This window comes from Schistocerca nitens, chromosome 1 (assembly GCF_023898315.1).
Source record: "Schistocerca nitens isolate TAMUIC-IGC-003100 chromosome 1, iqSchNite1.1, whole genome shotgun sequence".
Lineage (NCBI taxonomy): Eukaryota > Metazoa > Arthropoda > Insecta > Orthoptera > Acrididae > Schistocerca > Schistocerca nitens.
This window is the reverse complement of record NC_064614.1, coordinates 663,278,041-663,303,023: the sequence shown is the minus strand read 5'-3', so window position 1 is coordinate 663,303,023 and position 24,983 is coordinate 663,278,041. Positions and strand designations below refer to the sequence as shown.

Sequence of the window (24,983 nt, the reverse complement as noted above, 5' to 3'; positions counted from 1 at the left end):
ATGTTATTCCGCTTTCCCCGATTGCGGTATAAGTATTCGATACGGTGCCTCTTGAAACACTAAACAGTTCACTTCTCTTGGTTACGGAAGTACTCGCCATACGACCACCAACAATCTACATCCATTCTACTTCACTTAGCTCCGAGATAACACACTCACTACTATGTATAACACTGTTCTGACCACGACTGACAGTTGCAACATATTGAGGATATAGCACAGGTGCCGTTTGTGGTTAAATGCAGCAAGGCAACATTCAGGCTCGCGTAGCAGTTGGATTTATGATAAGGCTGCATTTCTCGAGGTGTTTTCCTATTTTTGTCCAATCCCTACACAGCGTTATGTCCCTCAGGCTATACAGTGTCAGTTAGGGGTCTCAATGTGATCGATGAAATTGAGATATGGTCACGATGAGGTTGCAAAGTCCTGTCGCGCTATAGCCAATGTCGTGAAATAATGAAAATCGTGTTCCCTGCTGTGTGGCTTCGAAACGAGCATCCAGTATACTACTTCCTACCCTGATTTGGCGTAACGCACTGAATTCACCTTCTATAACAAGCGTGAATGGACCATGTCTTCCCAGTCATAGTGAACTAGTTGAGACGGAAGGGGATAGCACTACTCCACTTAAACAAAAGCCGACCACAAATTAAATATGTATATTTCCATAAAATCTAGAAATATTAACAACGAAACTCATAGATCAAACAGGGTAAAAAGGCACTGAATTACGTTGGCAAACATGCCTGAATACCAAAGAGTTTTTATTGGACTTTCCACTGTCCACTGGACACTGGACACTGTCAGTTATGAAAACACAATACACATAAGCAATTAGAGAACAAAAAAATGCAGAAATAAATCACGTAATTTATGTCGTTGGCAAGAGTCATTTACGATGACACATGCAGTAGAATGTGGGAGATTACCTCAGCTGCGGCAGGAGGCATTGATAGTCGTGATGCCATAGTGATAAGTTGCCAGTGTAAATACGAATGATCTGATTGTTGCAACTAGTGGTGATATTTGTTTTATGGGCATTAGTTCGTGGGCCAAGGCATAATTATCTCCCTAGCGTTTCGTATTCCAATGCTGGAAACATCGTCAGAGGATTTAAGCAGGTACAAACTCAAAGAAAGTCATCAAGCCGACCTGTTCGTGACGTTGTCAGAGCGCTGCCTAAGATCGCAGAGACGCGCCGACGTATGTTAGGGAGCTTGTAGTCGGGAGGAGTTGGCGCTGTTTGTTTCATTTAGTACTAGGGCAGACAACATGCTTGATTTCAGTCCGTCTTCTTTTCTGTTGACATTGGTGTCGTGCTTTTGTATTTCTATAGCCTCTCTATACATACTAGAGTAATAATTATTAGATCTTACCACAACTACAGTGTCAGACAAACGAATTTGGTGGTATCCCGGTCCTAATGCATGACCTGCTGCTGCTGATTTCTCCGTGTTGCCCAGGCGACAATTGTTCTTGTTTTCTTTTTTTTACCTAGGCTGCAAAATAACCTATAACGGATGGCGTAAGGAGGATGTAAAAAGCTATTAGTATAATGTGAGGTAGAAATTTCTGAGATTGTACGTTTTAAGCACAGCATTGTATGATAGTGAAAAATGGATTGTGGGAAAAACGGAACAGAGGAGAATCGAAGCATTTGAGATATAGCGCAACAGAGTAATGTTGGAAATTAGCTGTACTGATGAGATAAGGAATGAGGTTCTCGGAGAATCTGAGAGAAAGGCGTATATGAAAACCACTGACAAGAAGAAGGGACGGGATGATAGGACATCAAGGGATAACTTCCACGATAATTGATGGAGCCGTAGAGGGTGAAAACTGTAGAGGAAGACAGAAACTGTCACTGAGCGATGCGCTAATGCAAGCAAAACATTGCAATTGTTCAAAAAACAAAATTGGTGACGTGAATTACATACGGAGAAGCTCGAGGCAAGAAACGGAGAGCAGATGTAACAGCGTGTTTAGAATGCTACAGTCTTTAGTTAAGCTGTGCAATACGATCATGGAAATGCTTCCGGAGAGAGGCGTCCTTGAAAAACTTGGTTACTGTGCTCGAGTAACCGTAGCCTGTGCGCACTTTACTAGCATTGCCATGACGACTTGCAGAAGTTATGGACAGCGCCTCTATACCTCAACATCTTCTCTGGCTACCTGGTATCCCTCTCATTACGTACGAAGTCCCTAATTTAATAAAATCAAAATTAATTAATATAATTTCTAGCCTCAAAGGTTTGTTAATCTCTAATTACCCTAGTTCCATTGCTGCAAATGGCCAGGACGAGTAGATCAGAGAAATGAGAATTCACACTGAGGTTTATCGACAATCGTCCTTCCAACACGCCATTTGCGAATGGAGTAGGGGAAGGGAGAAACGGTAGCCATCCCAGAAGTACGCTCCGCCATGCACCGTTCGGTGACTTTCAGTTTGTAGTTTTAGATGTACATGTTTATTCCAATCTCTAACCTCCTGTTTAAAGTTGACTATTTTTGTACTCTTTCCTAATACCTGTCACGTAATACCACAGTACGTCGTCGGACAGACTTCGAGTGGTGCGTCCGGAGCAGCCGGTATGCAGCGAGCCGCAAGAGAGAGCCGGGAAGCCCGTGGCGAGAATGAAAGACCTGGACGACAGGTCCGGCTGCCCCGGGTCCCCCCGCTACGTGGCCCAGTTCCTGGTGCTGCTCATCAGCATGCTTGCCGTGATCGTCGCCATAACCCTCCTCTGCTACCATCGCAGGTGAGTGAGCGAGCCACAACAGCGGCTAGGGACTCCGCCTCCAGTCGGTAAATGTCACGCCTAAATAGAGGTGGCAATATCGAAACATGCCTTACGCCATCTTGGAACCAAGGCCTGTATACCCGCACGGTAAAATTCTGGACCAACCTGTTGGAGCCACTGTTTGGCAGCGTGCACACCTTGTTTCATGAAGAGAGTCTTTCAGTTTCCCAAAGATGTGATAGTCACATGGAGCCAGGTCAGGACTGTAAGATGGGTGTTTCAGTGTTGTCCATGCGAGTTTTGTGATCGCTTCCATGGTTTTTTTGACTGACATGTGGCCGTGCATTGTCGCGCAACAGCAAAACATCCTGCTTTTGCCGATGTGGTCGAACACGACTCAGTCAAGCTTGAAGTTTCTTTAGTGTCGTCACATATGCATCAGAATTTATGGTGGTTCCACTTAGCATGATGTCCACAAGCAAGAGTCCTTCGGAATCGAAAAACACCGTAGCCATAACTGTTCCAGCAGAAGGTGTGGTTTTGAATTGTTTTTCTTGGCTGTATTTGCATGATGCCACTCCATTGATAGCCTCTTCGTCTCTCGTGAAAAATGATGGAGCCATGTTTCATCACCTGTCACAATTCTTCCAAGAAATTCATCTCCACCATTCTCGTACTGTTCCAGACTTTCGCTGCAGACCCTTTTTCTTGTTTCTTTGTGAGCCACTGTCAACATCCTGGAAACCCACCTGGCACAAACCGTTTTTAACGCCAACACGTTCAGTATTCTGCAAACACTTGCTTTCCCTATCCCAACGTAGCGTGACAATTCGTTCACTGTGATGCGGCTGTCAGCAGTCACCAATTCGTTAACTCTCTGCACATTGTCTGGAGTGTGTGCAGTACGAGGCCTGCCGCTGCGAGGACAATTCTCAATATTGCCGTGCCCGCTTTCATCATGTAACCTGCTTGCCCACCGACTAGCACCTTTTTCAACCTCTTGTGGATGTTTCCCACTGTCTCGTTTTCACAGCACAGGAGTTCTATGACAGCACGTTGCATCTGACGAACGTCAAGTGTAGCAGCCATCTTGAAGACATGCTGTGACGGCGCCACTCACGGGAACAGGTTGAACTAAGTTTGAGAACTAACAGGAAGGATGTATCCACACACCGTAAAACTTTCACACATGCAGAATGAAAACTGTATTTTTACAAAAATAGTGTGAATTTCTTTTGGAGTGACTCTCGTAGAATGGAAGTCCAAGAATGAAGTGCTCGTATTAAATAGGCTGTCCGACAGGTCTGCACTATTTCACCCCTACTGTTCAGTCTGTCCCTCGAAGAAGCAATGACGGAAATAAAAGAAAGGTTCGGCAGTGGGATCAAAACTCACAGTGCAAAAATACACATGACCAGATTCATTGATGACATACAATGGGTGCACAAGATTTTGGAAACACCAAAAACACAATAATACGGCGTAGGAAAGACGCTGGAATTTAAAAAGCTTCCAATCCTATAATTACAGGTCCTGTCTGGTTTACAAGGGAGCCCTATACCATTCTTTCTGCAGAATACTGGGGAGTTGGCTCTGAGTACTATGGGACTTTAATACTGGGGAGTTCAAGTATTCACGTAACGACAAAAGGAGGTGGAGAAGAATCACGCACTCTTCTACATCTATATGGATACTCTGCAAATCGCATTTAAGTGCCTCCAAAGTATACCACATTCTTAACAGTATTGCGATCTGTTGAGTGGCCAGGGGAGATGCATTTGTTCATCCTCGTGCTCACAAAACCAGTTCCGTACGAGAGGGGGTGAGGCAGGGGGGAGGGAGGTGGCGATCTGTCCAAGTCACTTATCTCTGACATAACGCACTCGCAACGACATAGAACAGCGTTCTGACGATGTGTGACACTTGCAGCGCATTGAAGATATTGTAGAGGTCCCATTCGTGGTCAGTTACAATAGAGCAACCGGCTGGTTTGGCTAGCATCTGCATTTATGTTCAAGCACGCATTTGCCCCGGTATTTCCATATTTTAGTCCAATCTCTGTAGCTCGTATCAGTGGAAGTGAAGAAGAAATAAAGAGCCTATTGAAAAGAATAAACAGTCTAATGACTACAGAATATCGCAGGAAGACGAAAATATTGAGCAGAATCGGTAAACTGTATTTTCCAACTGGTCAGAGAAAAACGTGAAACACGCTGAAGATATGGTCGACTGCTAATGTCGCTACGTGCACATGCACTCCATCGACGTGTATGTAATAGATCAGAGTTGCGATTCTCTATGACAAGTAATGCATTACTGTTGTTTGTGTTTAGTGTTGTTGCTATATCTACAAGAGTCTGTAAGGTAACAGACAGTGTCAAATACTGAGTCAGCACTGTGAAGGACGTGGATGTGGTACATACTCATTGAGACAGCCACATCAGAAAATGACAGAATTTGACAGGGTAGCAGCAAACAGGTTATAGAACTACAGTTCCACGGATAGAGTGCAACAAAAACGGCACCTTTTGGAGTGGTGCCGTGACGGGGAAGCACGGACTGTTACTGAATGAGTCGGATTCTGTTCAGCACTCGGATGACTATGTTGGTGAGTATGGGTGCGACTTGGGGAGAGGTCCAATTTTTCCAGTGTTTCGGCCACAGTGACAGCACTCCTGGCGTCATGGTGTGGGGAACCATCGGGTGTAACTTCACATCATTGATTGATCGATTGATTGACTGAGGGAACTCTGACGGCACAACAGCACGTCACGGATATCCTGCGTTCTCACGTGTTAACACTATGTGACGGTATCGTGCAGCCGTTTTTCAACACGAAAATGCTCGACCACACTTGGCGCGTGTATCTATGAGCTGTGTGCGTGATGCTGAGGTGCTCGCATGGCTAGGAAGATTCCCAGATACGTCCCCGATAGAACATATCTGCGACCATCTCGGACGTCAGCTCAGTCCCAGTGCCAGTGCTCATAACATCAAGGACCAGTCAGCACAGTTATGGGCCAGCTCGCCTCAGCAGAGGTTAAAACGGCTTTATGAAAGCCTTTCGAAACGAATCGGTGCGCGCATCCAGGCCAAATGGACGCATAGTCATAGTAATTAATGGGCACATTATACCAAGATGTTTGTAAACTTGATTAGGTTTTGTAATCGTTTAAATAACACCACGTTTCATTTACTCTTCCCTTTTTGGGTGTTCCACCCTTTTTTTAGGCAGTGTAGATGAACTCAAAGAATTCTGCTACCTTGAGAGCGTTATAACGCGTGATGGACGATGTACGGAGACCATAAAATCATACTATTACAGGCAAAAAGGGAGTAGATTCAATTGAGTTTCATTGTTTAGAAGGATGTCAAAAATGTTCAAATGCGTATTAAATCTTATGGGACTTGACTGCTAAGGTCATCAGTCCCTAACCTTATACACTACTTAACCTAAATTATCCTAAGGACAAACACACACAACCATGCCCGAGGCAGAACTCGAACCTCCGCCGGGACTTGCCGGGATGTCAAAAGTTAGGTTGTGTTAATAAGGAATAAATATGTTCTCGAGAGAATTGCGGAAGAAATGAACAAATGGATGGTTTTGGAACAGATCAAATAAACTACCCCGCGCATGTGTCTTCATTTCTGCATTACTCAGTATATACATCCACTTGAACCTGTTTACCGTATTCACGCCTTGGGATCCCTGCAACGTTTACCCTCGCCAGTCCACTTTTCTCCATTACCAAGTTAACTACACCGTGGTATCACAGAACGTTTTCTATCCATCTGTAACTTCTTTTAGTCTATGAAATCAGTATTAAAATAACATTAATGTATCTAACAGGACTTATCTATTTCATTTAGTTTTAAAGTTACCAAATCTTGGTAGTTTTCCTTTCATATTAACCAATTTTTTTAAAAAAAAACATGTACAACAAAGCAATTACCGAATAAAATTTAAATAATAACGGACTTATTGACCACTTCTTTTTAGTAAGAACTATTCTTTTTGAAGGAAAAAGACATAAAAATTTAGAAAATGAAACAGGTAAAAAGCAGAACAGACATCTAAAAAATGGGACTAAAGGGAAATGTAAAACGCCAAATTGCCAAAGCAGGAAGGACTAGGCGAGAAACGCAAGGGCGCAGAAGCGTGCACTTCTAGGAGAAAGATAGATGCCATTTATAGAAAAATGTATTGCACCCATGGTCTAAGATTGCAGGCACAGTAGACCAGCGTGTTTGGTGAAGGATTAAATGATGAATATGAAGGGGTGGTATCTGACGTCCGTCCATACCAAATACCTAGAATATTAAAAAAAACGATCGAGGTGGCGCAGTGGTTAGCACACTGGACTCGCATTCGGAAACACGACAGTTCAAACCCGCGTCAGGCCATCCTGATTTAGTTTTTCCGTGATTTCCCCAAATCGGTTCAGACAAATTCCGGGAGGGTTCCTTTGAAAGGGCAAGGCCGAATTCTTTCCCCATCCTTTTCTAATTTTATGGGACCGATGACCTCGCTGTTTGGTCCCTTCCCCATTTCAACCAACAGCCATAAAAAGGAGGAATAGCGGGTTTGATTGGTAATAACAACGCTTTCGGTCCAGGGTTCGAATCCCGCCACCGCTTAAATTTTGAATAAAATTCATTATCAATGGCACCCAAAGACTTCCGTGATAAGATGTCACCTCATTTTGCCAACGGCTTTGTCAAAGAGGGTGGAAGAGCGGACGGAGTTTCAGTGCACTCTCTTGCCATTGGACGGGAAACTACCCCTAAAAGGCGGAAGGATCATCAATGATGAAGGGCATGAGGATGCAGAAGTCAATTGAAACCATTGCATTAAAGATACATAATGATACGTCTGGTCTGTAATTCAGAAAGTGACGTGATGATAACTCCATAGGCAAAAGATTCCGGACTAGTCCTCCATACGGACCTCCGGGAGTGGGAGGTGACCCTGAGAAAAAGATTGAATAACCAACTAAAGGGTGACGCTATACGAGTCGGGGCGCGGAACGTAGTAGGGAAGCTAGAATCTGTAAAGTGAAGTGCTAAGGCTGAAACTAGATATGGTAGGCGTCAGTGAAGTAAATGGAAAGAAGACAAGAATTTCTGGTCAGATGAGTATAGGATAAAATAAGAGAAATCATGTCTCGCACAGAAAAATTAAGTGCTCGTTTTTCCCGCACGCCGTTCGAAAGTGGGACGATAGAGAGACAGCCTGAAGTTGGTTCATTGAACCCTCTGCCAGGCACTTTACTGTAACTAACAGAATAATTACGTAAATGTAGATGCAGAAAGCAGTGGAGATAGATGAAGATGAGATGGGATATGTGAGTCTGAGAGAAGATCTGAAAGACACAAGTTTAAACAAGGCCCTTGGAGTAGACAATATTGCATCAGAACTTCTGATAGCTTTAGTGGAGCCAGCCATGAAAAAACTCTTCCATGTGGTGTGCAAGATGTATGAGACAGGCGAAATAACCACAGACTCCAAGCAGAACGTAATAAATACAATTCCAAGGAAAGCCGTTCCTGCCAAGTGTGAAAATTACCGAACTATCGGCTTAATAAGTCATGGTTGCAAAATACGAAGATGGATTCTTTACAAAAGAATGGAAAAACTGGTAGGGGCCGACCTCGGGGAAGACCAGTTAGGATTCCGAAGAAATGTAATACCGACCCTACGACTTACGAAAGAACATAGGTTAATGAAAGACAAACTTACGTTTGTAGCATGTGTAGACTTAGAGAAAGCTTTTGACAATATTGACTGGAAATTCTGAAGGTAGGAGGGGTAGCATATAGGAAACCGAAGGCTATTTACAACTTATACAGTAGGCAGACGGCAATAATAAGAGTCAAGGGGCGCGAAAGGGAAGCTGTGGTTGAGAAGGGAGTGAGACAGACCCATCCCCGATGTTGTTAGGTCTGTACAGTGAACAAGCAATAATGGAAGCCGAAGAAAAAACTGGAGTAGGAATTAAAGTTCAGGGAAACGAAATAAAAACTTTGAGGTTTGCCGATGGCAGAGACAGCAAAGGACTTGGAATAGCAATTGAGTAATGGACGTTGTCTTGAAATGAGGATTTAAGATAAACATCAACAAAAGCAAAACAAGGATAACAGAGTGTAGTCAGGTGATGCTAAGGGAATTAGATTAGGAAACGAAACACATAAAGTAGTAGATGAATTCTGCTTTTTGGACAGCAGAATAACTGATGATAGCTGAAGTAGAGAGGATAAAATGTAAACTGGCCTTAGTAAGAAAAGCATGTCTGAGGAAGAGAAATTTGTTATCATCCAATATAGATTTGTTAGGAAGTGTTTTCGGAAAGTATTTGCCTGGAGTATAGCCGTGTATAGAAGCGAAAGTTGGACGCTATACGGTTCAGACAAAAATAGATTGGAAGCTTTCAAAATGTAGTGTTATTGAAGAATGCTGACGATTAAACGGATTGGTCACGTGGCACAGCACGACCAAAATAAGGGATCGCTTGATGAGTCACATTCTGAGACGTCAAGGGGTCACCAATTTAGTACTGTAGGGGAACATAGTGGGTAAAAATAGTAGAGGCAGCCCAAGACATGAATACAGTAAGCAGATTCAGAAGGATGTAGACTGCAGCAGTTATTCGGAGATGTAGCGGCTCGCACAGGACAGAGCAGCACAGAGATTTGCATCAAACCAGTCTTCGGACTGAAGACCAGAGTAATAACAAGTGGGAATGAGAGAGGAGAAAGACTGAGTTCTGAAATCAATTTCATCTAGTAATAGCGACTACTCTGCTCAGAAGTCACAATATACACTTGCAAGAGTCCGTGAGTACATGAAGTATTCAGTAGGAGTACGTCATGGTCACGCAGAGTTTCCGAAACCATATATTGGATTGTAAGGCGTCCCAGGAGCAGATATAACATCAGATCACAATTTAGTAATGATGTAGAGCAGGCTGAAGTCCAAGAGCCTATCAGGAAGAAATAATGTGCAGAGTATTGGGTTAACTTAATACTAACGAATGAAGTGACACACTTATTCTCTAAGACTAAAATTAATAGGCAGTTCAATTGAGGAGGAATGGACATCTCTAAAAACGACAATATGAAACGTTTGAGAGAAAAACGTAAGTATTATGAAGTTGACTGCGAAGAAAGCGTGGGTAACAAAAGAAATATGATCGACGAAAGAAGGAAGTACAGAAATGTTCAGGGAAACTCAGGATTACAGAAACACAAGTCACTTAGAAATGAAATAAATAGGGAGGGTAGGGAAACTAAGGCGAAATAGCTACTTGGAAAAAGTGAAAAAATCGGAAAAGTAATGATTGTTGGAAGAACTGACTCAGCCTATATAAAAGTCAAAACAACCTTCGGTGAAATTAAAAGTAAAGGTGGCAACATCAAATGTGTAATGAGAATTCCACTGTTATATGCAGAGGAGAGAGCGGATAAGTGTAAAGAGTACTTTGAGGGGCTCTATGAAGTGGAGATCTCATTGGCTGACATGACAGAAAAAGAAACAGGGTTCTATAGGGAAGAGATAGGACATCCAGTATTAGAATCGTAATTTAGAAGAGGCTTGAAAGACATAAAATCGAATAAGGCAGCAGGAATAGACAATGTTTCATCGGAATTTCTCAGATAACTGGTGGAAATGGCAACAAAATGATTTGTGTGTAGAATGTATGAGAATGGAGATGTACCATCGGACTTTCGAAAAACTCGTCCACACAATTTGCACGGTTGCAAGAACCGACAAATGCAACCATTATCGCACATTCAACTTAAAAACTCATGCATACAAGTTTGCTGACAACAATAAAATCCAGGACAATGGAAAAGAAAGCTGAGATCCTGTTTGATGGCGATCAGCGTTCCTAAAAAATCAAGACTCGTTCATGGATCTGTCGACCTGGAAGAAGCGTTCAACAATGTAAAATGGTGCAGGATGTTCGATATCCTAGGAAAACAAGTGTAGGCTGTTGGGAAAGACGACTAATATGCAATATTTACTAGAACCAAGGGGGATCAATAAGAGTGGAAGACCGTGAACGATGTACACGGATTAAAATCGGTGGAAGACAGGGATGTAGTCTTTTGCCCTACTGCACAGTCTATATGTCGAAGAAGCAATAGCGGAAATAAAAGAACGGTTCACGAATGGATTAAAATTCAAGTTGAAGGGATATCAATGTTAAGATTCATTGATGACACTGCTATTTTCAGTGACAGTGGAGAAGGATTACGGTATCTGTTGAATGAAATGGTCTAATGGGTACAGAATGTGGATTTAGCGTAAATCGAAGTAAGGCGAAAGCAAGGAGAAGTAGCAGAAATTAGATCAGCCATAAACTTAACATCAGAATTGGAGATCACGAAATTGTCGAAGTTAAGGCAATCTCCTACCCAGGCAGCAAAATAACCCATGACAAATGAAGCAAGGAGGACACCAAAAGCAGACTAGCAGAGGAAAAAAGAGAATTCCTGGATAAGATAAGTCTGCTAATATGAAACATACCCTGTAGGTCTTAATATTTAGGAAGGAATTTCTGAGAATGTACTTTTGGAGCGCAGCACTGTATGGTAGTGACGCACACACTGTCGGAAAACCAGAAGAGAAGAGAGATGTGGTGCTCCAGACGATTGATGAAAATTAAGTGGAATGGTAAGGAAAGGAATGGAGAGGTTCTCCGCAGAATCGGCAACGAAAGGAATACATGGAAAATACAAACAAGAAGAGACAGGATGATAGGAGATTTGTTAAGACATCGTGGAATAACTTCCATGATACCAAGGCAGCCGTAGATGGTAAAAACTGTAGAGCAAATAATTGAGGACGTATGTTGTAAGTGCTACTCTGAGATGAAACGTTTGGCAGAGGAGAGGACTTCGTTGCACACAACATCAAACCAGTCAGAAGAGTGACGACTAAAAAAATCTAGAGCTCAGATGCCAGGCCCTTATTAAGCAAAGAATAAGAAGCTGAAAGGCGGAAGGAATTTATGTAGCGTCTATACAAGAGAAACAAACTTGTGGACAGTATTGTATAAAGAGATGAAGAAGGAGGTGAAGACGAGATGGGGGATATGATATTTCGAATAGAATTTAGCAGAGTAATGAAAGTGGAAACAAGGCTCCTGGAGTAGAAGACCTCCCCCTTACACTTATTGCGATCCTTGGGGAGACACCTATGAAATCTATTTCACGTGGTCTTGAAGATATATGGCACAATCAAGTTGCCCTCAGACTTCAAGATGAATGTAATAACTCCAATTCCAAAGAACCAGGTGCTGACAGTTGTGAATATTACCGACCCGTCTGTTTAATAAGTCATGCACCAAATGACTCACAGGAATTATTTACAGAACATCCGTCTCAGGTGCCAAGAAATGTAAAAACACGTGAGGAAATACTGAACATACGACTCATCTCAGATGATACTTTAAGGACAGGCAAACTAAAGTTTATAACTGTTTTAGATATAGAGAAAACTTTTGCCAGTGCTGACTGGAATACATTCGTCGAAATTTTGTAGGTAACATGGATAAAATACAGGGAATGAAAGATCATTTAAAATTTGTGCAGATACCAGTTGTTCAGATACCACATTTCAGTTATTAGAGTCAAAGGACAAGAAACGGAAACAGTGTGTGAGAGGGGAGTGAGACAGGTTTGTGCCCTGTTCTCGGTGTTATTCAAATGTTCAAATGTGTGTGAATTCCTAAGGGACTAAACTGCTGAGGTCATCGGTCCCTAGACTTACACACTACTTAAACTAACTTATGCGGAGAACAACACACACATCCATGCCCGGGAGAGGACTCGAAGCTACGGCGGGAGGGACAGCGCAGTCCTTGACATGGCGCCCTAAACCAGGCGGCGACTCCGAGCGGCTCGGTGTTATTCAACCAGTACATTGAGCAAGCAGTAAATGAAACCAAAGAGAAAATTGGAGAGGGAATTCAAGTTCAGAAAGGAATAATAAAAATTTTTAGTTTTTCCTATGAAATTTTATTTCGGTTAAAGACACCAAATCCTACTAAGAGCGTTTGAATGGAATGGATAATGTCTGGTTGCTCCAAGATGGGCATCAACAAACGAAAAATAGGAGTAATGGAATCTAGCTGAGTGAGTTCCATCAGGGAATGAGGCACTCAATGTTGTCAGCTACTGTGAGAGCCAGCACTGACGCAAACAAGGAAGGAAAGAAGTTGCGATGGCCAGCGGCAGGTATCCAAAAATGATCTGCACACTAAACTTTCAAATTATTACAATACTTTGTTTCTAAAAGCAAACTTAACTTCTTTTCATTCTTGTGCTTCTTGTGCCTCCTACGCACAAGCTCTGTTCTCTCTGTTAGTACTCACAGAACACAGGCTAAGTAATTTCTTTCTGTTAATCTGTACTGATGCTCTCGAAGACTGCGACCGGAGGGGCCGACAAGCGATGAGTTGCTGGTAAAATCAGCGTTGACAGGGGGCGCTAACTCTTTCTGGAGGCGTGGCGCTGCCCTCTTTTTCCATTGGCACGCGGGTCAGCGCCTTCTTGATGCCGTTTCGGGCGCTGCGCTGGTCAGTGTGCAGTCGATGCATTAGGACTGCACATTCCTCTCCCCCCTCCCACCCCCCCAAAAAAGAACGTCGTACTCTTGTCGTTTAGAGACCCATCTTACGAGAACGGGAGGTGATGGCAGGAAGCTGGGTAACGTGAGGAGCCGGTAGCCACAACTGAGACCGACGCCAAGCGCCAGGCCGCGCCCCGGCATCCGTCCTGGGATCCGAGCGGAACGTCGGTCGGAAAACTCCCGGAAAAGCGCCCACCCTCTTCCTGAGGTTGTCCGACGGAAAACGGAGAGGGCGGCGATGACGAAGGCGGCGACGACGACGACGGGGCTGGGTCAACGGCAGGCGCCGGGAAGTTGGGCTGCTGCAATGGCGAAGTCGATGGGTCGAGGTCCGTCGGTTCCGCAGGCGGTGCCGAAGAGGCACGGGGGGGGGGGGGGGGGGTAAGAGGTTTATCAGCACAGTAATTCACTAATTTTTCTAAGGGGATGTTACATAATTCTGGCAGGATCGCCATATTTAACATCCCCTTAGAAAAATTAGTAAATTACGACGTTATTTGATTTTCAAACAGCTGAGCAGAACTGAACGTACTCAGACATTTTTCTCTTTACTTATTCTGATCAACACTAAACTGACACACAAGATTTTTAGCGCAACGCAATCTGACTTTCAATAATCGCTACAAAAGAATGGCCCTGACTAACAACAACCTATCCCTTCATGAATCACTTACCTCACAAAAATCTTCGTTACTCGAACTACTGCAATACAGCGAGCGGCAATACTGCCAGCTAAATAAAATATTCTAACTGCTGAAGGCACTAACTACCGATAGGCATAGTTAGCAAATGAAAGATTTTGATAGAGAACAAACAATGTATTTACCTTAATAATATCCAAAAGTCATCATATATATCAGTTCATGATATACAGTATTACAAATTTACTCTTTCTGATGGACACACGTCCAGATCGTCCACTCTCAAAATTCTGCCATCTCTCTCCCCACATCCACCACTGCTGGCGGCTCACCTCCAACTGCGCAACGCTACGCGCTGTTCACATCCAGCTGCCCAACACTACAATAGCGATTATTCCAACAATGCCAGCCAGCCACAGACTGCACACAGCACAGCCAGTGACTTTCATACAGAGCGCTACGTGACTTTACCAATATAGAAACCTAAACAGCCTACTTACAAAGATCTCCTTGAACGAGGTTCATCTTCGACATGTTATCGACCTTCAGAAAATGATTTGTATCGGGGAAAAACTTGTGATCTTGATAAGGAATATTCCCCATAGACCTGTTCAACTTTTCAAGGATTATAGTCGCGGATTCCCCAAGTTTACGAAATTCCGCTTCCCGTTTTCGTTACACACAGCAGAAACACAACTTCAGTGACGGCGCTCTCAGAAATCACGTGATGGCGGTACGGAGCCGAATCTCGGACTGAGCTTCTGGAAGTGATGAACACAGGAGTCTACACGACTAGAACAACGCAACATTGTCACATTGCTCGCATTGATGTCAGTTTCATTATTTTTCTCACTCGTCTCTTATGCATCGTTTATCTGATTATATCACAATGATATTATCAGTGATTGTTGATGTTCCTCTACTGTAAGGGATTCATCTGCTGCCACTTGCGGTCAACAGTTGTGCAAAGGAATGTGTAGTTGTTCAGTTTTTGAGACTACTACATGACAAAATCAGTACTACAACCTGTAGCTTATTGCCTCTGTACGTCGTAGTGATTTTGGAGATCACACTGTGCTACACATATTAGCAGTGCGTGATCCAGGCATGATGAGAGATACATCAGTACTGGATCACCAACGTACGTCACCAGGAGTCATTCTTACCTGTTGCTGCTGAAAATTCTTAGCGTTTCTAAATGGTTCTTATATTATGCGAGATGTCTTTTGTGAGATAAACCCAAAACTTCAAGATAAAGTACATCGCTTTTTCCAAATTCCATTCAGTGGACGATTTTCGTTTGTTCCCTCTCAGCGTTACTGTCACAAATGCACACTATAAAAAAAATTATTCAGTGTAACGCCTTTCAAATTCTAAAGGTGGCAGGGGTAAAATACAGGGAGCGAAAGGCTATTTACAATTTGTACAGAAACCAGATGGCAGTTATAAGAGTCGAGGGACATGAAAGGGAAGCAGTGGTTGGGAAGGGAGTAAGACAGGGTTGTAGCCTTTCCCCGATGTTATTCAATCTGTATATTGAGCAAGCAGTAAAGGAAACAAAAGAAAAATTCGGAGTAGGTATTAAAATCCATGGAGAAGAAATAAAAACTTTGAGGTTCGCCGATGACATTGTAATTCTGTCAGAGACAGCAAAGGACTTGGAAGAGCAGTTGAACGGAATGGATGGTGTCTTGAAGGGAGGATATAAGATGAACATCAACAAAAGCAAAACGAGGATAATGGAATGTAGTCGAATTAAGTCGGGTGATGTTGAACGTATTAGATTAGGAAATCAGACACTTAAAGTAGTAAAGGAGGTTTGCTATTTGGGGAGCAAAATAACTGATGATGGTCGAAGTAGAGAGGATATAAAATGTAGACTGGCAATGGCAAGGAAAGCGTTTCTGAAGAAGAGAAAATTGTTAACATCGAGTATAGATTTAAGTGTCAGGAAGTCATTTCTGAGAGTATTTGTGTGGAGTGTAGCCATGTATGGAAGTGAAACATGGACGGTAAATAGTTTGGACAAGAAGAGAATAGAAGCTTTCGAAATGTGGTGCTACAGAAGAATGCTGAAGATTAGATGGGTAGATCACATAACTAATGAGGAGGTACTGAATAGGATTGGGGAGAAGAGGAGTTTGTGGCACAACTTGACCAGAAGAAGGGATCGGTTGGTAGGACATGTTCTGAGGCATCAAGGGATCACCAATTTAGTATTGGAGGGCAGCGTGGAGGGTAAAAATCGTAGGGGGAGACCAAGAGATGAATACACTAAGCAGATTCAGAAGGATGTAGGTTGCAGTAGGTACTGGGAGATGAAGAAGCTTGCACAGGATAGAGTAGCATGGAGAGCTGCATCAAACCAGTCTCAGGACTGAAGACCACAACAACAACAACAACGCCTACATCAACAATTGTGCAGAATGTTTGCGCCAAATTAATACAGGGTATTCCCATAAAAGCGTGCAAAAATTTAACACGACGTAGAGAGTGCTCCACAGAGCAGTTTGAGGTAGGGAACTTGGGGTCGGAGAAGCCAGTTTAAGCAGATAACAGGAATAAGATCGCATTATTGTGTACACTGTTATTTATATTAGATAACTGCAAATAACAACACTGTCACTTTGAACGTACCCACCAGCGAACAAGATTCTGACGCAACCTGATAAATAACCCTGGTTTCTTCCGAATCATAACATAGGCAGCTACAATTCTGGCAACTAATTTCATCTCCGTATCCACTGGGGTCTCATACACAAGTGGCGCGAGATATCTCCATGGGAAATAATTAAGGGGATTCAGGTCAAATGATCTCGCAGGCCGTGGAATAGGGTCTCCCCTTCCAGTCCAGCGACCAGGAAACACTGTACCGGTACTGTTCCATCGTATTGTACGTCTGTGAATAGCACTGAGTAATGAATGAATGGGTCTGTCGTTGATTCGGAGAACGTTCCGCCATGGGACAATGTAAATACGATACAGCAGAGCCACCTTTTGGACAAGTAAAGTAAACAAAACCTGCATCACGACTTCCTGGTAATCAGGCTCTCCTCCTTGTTTCCTTGCAGGGAATAAAGAATGTACATGTAAATAAACAGCACAGCACGTGTAAACTTATACGCATTTTAGTTGTAAATAAGTTAGAAAACGTAATGCTAGACAAAGTGGTAGACAAGTTAACTTCCATATCACAAGCTCGTTTCTCCGACCCCAGTTTCCCTATCTCAACTTGTTCAGTGGTGCATTCTCCAATTCGTTTTACATTTTTGCACCCTCTTACGGGAACACCATATATAAAGTTTTATGATCATGAATTAAACTGTTACACTTCATAAACATCATGCCAACTTTCATCTAGATATTCAGCGTACAGCCATCACTAGATACACATTGAAAACAGTGTTTATTGTATTGACGTACATAATTTTTTTTTTTTTTAACAAAAGGAGTTGCTCGTTTGCGTTAGGAATGATATATGTTTGACTTAATTGTTATGCATCCAACAGCGTCTGTAGTTTTGTATCTGCTGACTGTTGTATCTCAAAACATGCTATGAGCGTGAATATCAGTTGTTAAATGAATTATTATTATGCGTAACTCGTTAGTTAATTAAAAACTGTTCCTTATACGTTGAAAAAAAACTGACTACAATTATGTTTGCTTATAATAAATAGTGTTATGCACCATTCTTAAGGATTTGTACTACAAACAAAAGCTTCCAGCATTATGAAATGTTACTTATCCTGAACAGGAGTGTATAGCTGACAGAAAACTATTTTTTTTAATCTTATTACTACATGGTCTGGTCAAAAAATTCCGGAACTTTGTCCATAAGATATGTCTACGCTTAACTTTTACTAATTGTCCAATCTCTCCTTCGAAATACTCTCCTCGACAATTGATACACCGCTCCCAACGCCATTTCCACTTCATGAAGCTGTCTTGGTACGGCCGTTGATGGATCGCGCGAAGCGCCGTCTGCGAATTTTATCTCGCATATCGTTGCAAATCTTCGTCCTTACAAGGGGATTTTCAACTTTGGAAATAAAAAAAGTCCACAGGGCCAGGCCTGGAGAGTACGGAGGATGAACGAGCACAGTAATTTCGATTTTTTGTACAGTAGTCTCACCAACAGGGATGAATGTGCGGTTGGTTATCGTGATGCAACAACCACATTTCAGACAGTTTCCTTCTCACATTTTCTCGCAGTCGTCGCAACATGTCCATGTAGTACCATCGATTTAGAGTTTGGCCTGCGGCACGTATTCATGATGAACTAACCCTTCAAAGTCAAAGAAAACTACCAGAGTGACATTGACATCTGAGCTGATCTGACGAGCTTTTTTTGCTCTTGAAGAGCCTTTCCCGACCCACTGTGAAGACCGAACCTTGGTCTCAACATCGTAACCGTAGACCCACGTCACACCACCAGTTATGATTCTCGAAAGGAACATCTCGTTCTCATTTGCGCGTTCCAAAAGCTCTTCACAAGTTGCAAGTGGAAGGTCTTTCCGGTCTTGACTCACGAGCCGTGTGACGAAATTGGGGCCAATACGATGTATTCCAATATGCTGTGTCAGGATTTTATGACATGGTCCGACTGAAACGTTACATTCTTATTCAATCGCTCGGACAGTCAGTCTTTCATTGGCGCGCATAATTTCGTTGACCTCCGTGACCTGAGCGTCGTCGGTAAATGCCATTCTTAACGAGGGTCATCTTTAACTTCCGTCCGGTTATTTTTAAACCGTATGAACCTTTCGAAACACCGAGTACGGCTTAAGCACTCTTCACTGTAGGCGTCCTGCAGCGTTTGGCGTGTCTCTGTAAAGGTTGTCTTGAGTTTCACGCAAAATTTAATGTAGGTGCATTGCTTCTCTAACTCAGCGCTCTCGAAATTCGCAACCTGTGCGACACAACGTTCCACTCAGTACAGCACTGAACAATAGCTAACAGACATACCACAATGAAACTTCCGGCAGTTACACATCAAACACAGTCGTGTGCAGGGATGCCTACCGCATTTCACTCCAACATAACATTGGCGCGAAATTACAGATGTTCCGGATTTTTTTAACAGACTTCTTATAGCTGTGCAGCAGAACTGTGCTTAGCATACATAACTTTTGGGATATTTAGTATCAATAATGCATTATAGTAAGACATCGTCGTAGAGATGTTTTCTGTGAACTTAAAGTACAATAAATACAGTGTCCAATACGGACTGCTTCCGATTTCGTGAGATCTCTGTCATTATTTTATGTGTTACCAGCTTAGTTATATGCAGTAGTGAGAGTATGAGTTCTATAGGACACGTATCGTATAACAGGGGAACTTTATAACCATGAGACGCCTACCCTGGGAGTAGAACCGCCCGTCAGTGCTGTCGAGATTAAGATGGTTCAAATGGTTCAAATGGCTGTGAGCACTATGCGACTTAACTTCTGAGGTCATCAGTCGCCTAGAACTTAGAACTAATTAAACCTAACTAACCTAAGGACACCACACACATCCATGCCCGAGGCAGGATTCGAACCTGCGACCATAGCGGTCACGCGCTTCCCGACTGAAGCGCCTAGAACCGCACGGCCACTCCGGCCGGCTCGAGATTAAGAGTCAGATGCAATGCCGTTACGAGATCAAACGAAGGAACCCAATGTTCTGGAACCAACCTTAGTCTAACATCAGCGTAGGGTTTTACATGGTTACACAAGCCTAAATAACTTTCGTAACTCAACAAAAATTTTGATACAGGCTGTCGCTTTATTTCTGGTTTGTCTTCATACCTAATTTGCCATATATTAAAAACAATAGTCAACAAGACCTTTTCTTTTATTAACAGGTATCAAATTTAGAAGAAATGGAAGTTCTATACGAATTTTACAGCTGTTACAGGTTTCAGTAACTGCAGGAACAAGTTTTCTACGATCCATAACCATATCTCGACTTACGGAACTATTTTAGTTACATTGTATTCCATTTCTGTACGTCATTCAGGTTTTTTAATTTTTTTTCTGTTCTTGCCTGCAGATACGAGATAACGTACGTGTGCCACCTGATGAAAATGCGGCGTGAGAGGGTGGCCGCTGAACGGCGTCATCCCTCAAGTTACAAGTACGACGCCTTCGTCTGCTACAGGTAAGGCTGAGAGATTTAACGGCAAACGTTTCCTAACTCATCTACAGACCAACCTTCCTGAATATTGTTTTTCTTCATGTACTCAATATTTTAAGGGAAATGAAACATGTCTTCCTGTGCACCACTACTACCAAGTCATTAATTTGTAATTTTAGGATCGCATCATGTGGCAATTAGAACTGAATCCACGACAACTTACTTTCCATTCTTTCCGACGGTAGTCCAGTATCGTGTTAGAAAACAATGCATAACTTGAGTGCAACTTTGGATGAGTACACAAAATGATTATAAAATTTCGTAACCAACTGCAGAGAACGTTTGCAACATCTGCCTATGTGACGTTAACAGTGCTTCATATATCCAGTTAAGACAGTATCGGCAAGACTAGTTACGTGAATACCGCGATTTGAGTCCAAATTCATGGGTTCTACAGCTTTTACGCCCTGCAGTACCTCGCAGTAATATCCCGTCAAAACGGCGATACTCCTTCCATAAGATAAAAACTAACTCGTAACTGTAACGTACCTGAATTCTACAGACACATCAATACTCCGCTGAATTTAAGGAAATGCGAAACCACGTCCTTTTGACAACTTCATAAAGTCTCCCGTAAAAATTAACGTTTATGTCTGCTCCGTCCGGAACCGCGCTGCTGCTACGGTCGCAGGTTGGAATCCTGCCTCGGGCATGGATGTGTGATGTCCTTAGGTTAGTTGGGTTTAAGTAGTTCTAAGTTCTAGGGGACTGATGACCATAGATGTTAAGTCCCATAGTGCTCAGAGCCATTTGAATTATTTTGTCTGCTCCCGTCTCTTCTACAATCCAAATTGCTGCCTGCACCTACCTCAATCTAAATTACGATTGATATTCTTTTGTTCACAAATATAAATTGTGTATCCTCTGCTGTACGTCTCAGTGTTCTCATCAGTTGTGTCAAAATTATTTCTACATTCAAATGTCACACGATATATAAGATCTCTTAACGTGAGCTGTGGTAACGAAAGAAATGTAAAACATAAAGAATGCCTAATTAGGTTTACGAGACGGTCTTATGACCCTTATCCTGCCTGGATAAATAAGTCAGTAAATAAATAAAAATTAATTAATTACCTTATCTGTCCCTGTTACCGGTATTCAGGCGCCACAAGAAATTTTCGTCTGTGGTATTTGACAGACAAGATGAGTAAGAAGTTACAAACTCTCAAGAAGCTGGACGGGTTCGTGATATTGACACTGTAAGAAACAAAGTCGTCTCTTCGTTTTCTGAATTTTCTGTACTGAGGATGTACTGTACGAATCCTGTAATAGGATCCTTGAGTATATGTTCACTCCTACCATAGTCAGACTCAGTCAGCGGCCAAAACATAATGTGCTTCTAATAATGACGGAAAGGTCGAAGCCACGCGGAGTGGCCGTGCAGTTTGAGGCGTCATGTCACGGACTGCGCGGCCCCTCCTGCCGGAGGTTCGAGTTCTCCCTTGGGCATGGGTGAGTGTGTGTTGTTCTTAGCATAAGTTAGTTCAAGTATGCAAGTCTAGGGACCGACGATCCAAGCAGTTTCGTCCCTTAGGAATTCACACACGTTTGAACATTTTTTGAAGAGTCGAAACCGTTATATCCAAAATATAAGCTGTGTGAGCACTGAGTGACGAACAGGGACTAATTTTGGATCAAACAGAATACAAGCTATCAAAGGATTGTGGAAAATGTTACTTGTCAAAGCCCGTGGTGGTGCGGTAGCGTTCTCGCTCCCCACGCCCGGGTTCCCGGGTTCGATTCCCGGCGGGGTCAGGGATTTTCTTTGCCTCGTGATGGCTGGGTGTTGTGTGCTGTCCTTAGGTTAGTTAGGTTTAAGTAGTTCTAAGTTCTAGGGGACTTATGACCGCAGCAGTTGAGTCCCATAGTGCTCAGAGCCATTTTTTGTTACTTGTCAAAATAGTAGTAAGATCGAAATCACGGGAAAAGTTATGTTCACTACTAAATCGAAACCGTCAACCCCTAGGTTGGTTTGAACACCAAAGTGGTTTACTACGCATGCCCCAATTGGAGTAGTATGCAGTTACCTTCCTCAGACCCCTGAACTGGCTTATCCAGCCAGTTAAAATTTACGTACAGTGTAAGGCAGACCAAAATGATGGTGCAACTAGTTTTTTTCCCTATTAACAGACGTGTTAAGAGACGCATATTTTCAGAGAAAAAAGTAAAGAGTGATCCTAATGGAAGGAAACTGGTAGATGTGATATACGTGTAGAAACAAATCATTAGAATTTCAGAAAAACAGTATGATTTATTCAAGAGAAAGAGCCTCACAAAATGAGCAAATTAATAATGCGCTGGTACCACTCTAACATTAAGCAAGCAATTATCGGCTTGGTATTGCTTGTTAGAGTTGTTGGATGTCGTCCTGAGGGACATTGAGCCAAATTCTTTCCAGTTGGTGCGTCAGATCAACAATATCCCGATATGGTTGGAGGACCATGCCCGTAATGTTCCATACTTTCTCCGCTGGGGAGAAATTAAGCAAACTTTGTGGCCGAGGTAAAGTTTGGCAAGTACGAAGACGTGTAGCATAACCTCTAGTCGTATGAGGGCGGGCATTATCTTGCTTAAATGCAGCCCCGTGGTAAGTTGCCACGAAGGGCAACAAAACGGGGCGTTGAATAAGGGTCCCAAGGAAGACAACCAGAGAGGGCTTACTGTGAAAAGAAAAGACACTCCACACCAGACCATCACTCCTGGTTGTCGCGCCTTGTAGCGGACGCCAGTCGGGTTGGTATCCTATAGTAGTCCGGGGCTTCTCCAGACAAATTGCTTCTTCGATGTACAGATTGAACAGAAGGGACGAATGATCACATCCCTGTCTTACACCCTTTATAATCCGGACACTTCGTTCTTTGTCCTCCATTGCTATTTTTCCCGATTAGTTCTTATGCATATTGTATATTATCTTTCTTTCCCTACAGCTTACATCTTTTTTCTCACATTTCGAACATCTTGCATCATTTTGCACCGTCGAATACTGTTTCTAGGTCAACAGAAACTATGTACTTTTCTCGTTTTTTCTTCAGTCTTGTTTCCATTATCAACAGCAACGTCAAAAATGTCTCTGTGGTGTCCTTAACTTCCCTAAAGCCAAAGTGATCGTCATCTAAACTGATCCGATGCTTTTAATTCTTTTGTAAATTATTCTCATCACGAATTTGAATGCAAGAGCTGTTAAGATCATTGTGCCATAATTCTCGCACTTGACTCTTGCTGTCGTCGGAATTGTGCGGATGATGTTATGTTGAAAGTCTGATACTACGACACCAGTTTCACACAGTCTCATGGTGCAATAATTCTCACACTTTTCGGCCTTTGCTAACTTCGGAATTGTGTGGGCGATGTTTTTCTCTGAAAGTACGATAGTACTTCGCCAGTCCCATACATTCTACGCACCAACGTGAATAGTCGATTTGTTGCCATTTCCTCCAATGATTTTAGAAATTGCTATGGGATATTATCTATCCCTTCTGCCTTATTTGATCTTAAGTCTTCCAAAGCTCTTTTAAATTCCGATTCTAATACTGCATCGCCGACCTCTTCTCTGTCCACTTCGTTTTGTTATCAGGTTACCAGACCAGTCCTCCGCTCATATGGGCCTTCACTGTACTCTTTCCATCTATCTGCTCTCCCCTATCCATTTAACAGTGTAATTCCCACTCCACCCTTAATATTACTGCCCATGCTTTTAATTTCAGCGAAGAATATTTTTGACTTTTCTATATGGTGACTCAGGTCTTCCGAGAATCATTTCTTTTTCGATTTCTTCCCATTTTTCATGTAGTCATTTCGCCTTCGCTTCCCAGCACATCCTATTTATTTCAGTTTTATGTGACTTGTACTTCTGTATTCCTGAGCCTCTCTGAATAGTATTACACTCCTTCTTTTGTCGATAAACTGAAGTAGTTCCTTGTTTCTTCGCAGTTACCTTTCTTGTACCTGTTCTCTTCTTTCCAACTTCTATCATTACCCTTTTTAGACACCTTCATTCCCCTTCAGCTGATCTACCTAATGAGCTATTTTCGATCTCAGTATCTATAGCCTCAGAGAGCTTCAAGAGTATCCCTTCATTTTTTAGTTCTGATGTATCCAACTTCTTTGCGTATTATCTGATTTCGGAATCTCGACCTGACCGTGATGTAACCTAGCTGGAATTTTCCCGTATCTCCAGGCCTTTTCCGAGTATACCTCCTCCTCTCGCGATTTTTGAACAGAACATTCCTTTCTACTTGTCGGAATTTGTTACAGAACTCAATTATTATTTCTCTTCTCTCATTCCTACTACCAAGCCCATATTCTAACGTAACCCTTTTTTCTACACTTTCCCCTACAACGCCTTTCCAGTCCTCCATGACTATTAGATTTTCATCTCTCTTTAAGTAGTAGATTATCCATTCAATATCCTTATATTCTTTCTCTATATATTCGTCTTCTGCTTGCGTCACTGGTTTGTATACTTCAACTATTGTTGTCGGTGTTGGTTTGCTGTCGATTCTGGTGAAAACACCCCAGTCACTGAAGAGTACACAGTAACTCACTGTCTGTCTTACCTTCCTATTCATAATGAATCCTGCTCCCGTTACAACGTTTTCTGCTGCTGTTGATAGTACCCTATACTGATCTGACTAGAAATCCTTCTCTCTTTTACATTTCACTTCGCTGACCCCACACTGTATGTACACTGACAGTTAGCATTTCCGTTTTCAGATTTTCTATTTTCCCTACCACTTTCATTCTGAACCCCCTCCCCCAGCAATTCGTAGAAGATTTCCCTTCCGT

General features: G+C 42.5%; 1 protein-coding gene across 3 annotated transcripts in view; it reads left to right on the top strand.

The window, feature by feature from the left end:
- Positions 1–24,983, top strand: part of LOC126259205 (toll-like receptor 2) — a 122,902-nt gene that overhangs the window by 79,735 nt on the left and 18,184 nt on the right. For 2 of the 3 annotated variants that reach the window (XM_049955800.1, XM_049955817.1), the window contains 2 exons: positions 2,547–2,759; positions 20,055–20,162. In XM_049955800.1, the coding sequence (XP_049811757.1) occupies positions 2,547–2,759; positions 20,055–20,162 (321 nt within the window). The remainder of the gene's footprint in view (positions 1–2,546; positions 2,760–20,054; positions 20,163–24,983) is intronic. The other variant, XM_049955809.1, reaches the window with a different exon arrangement.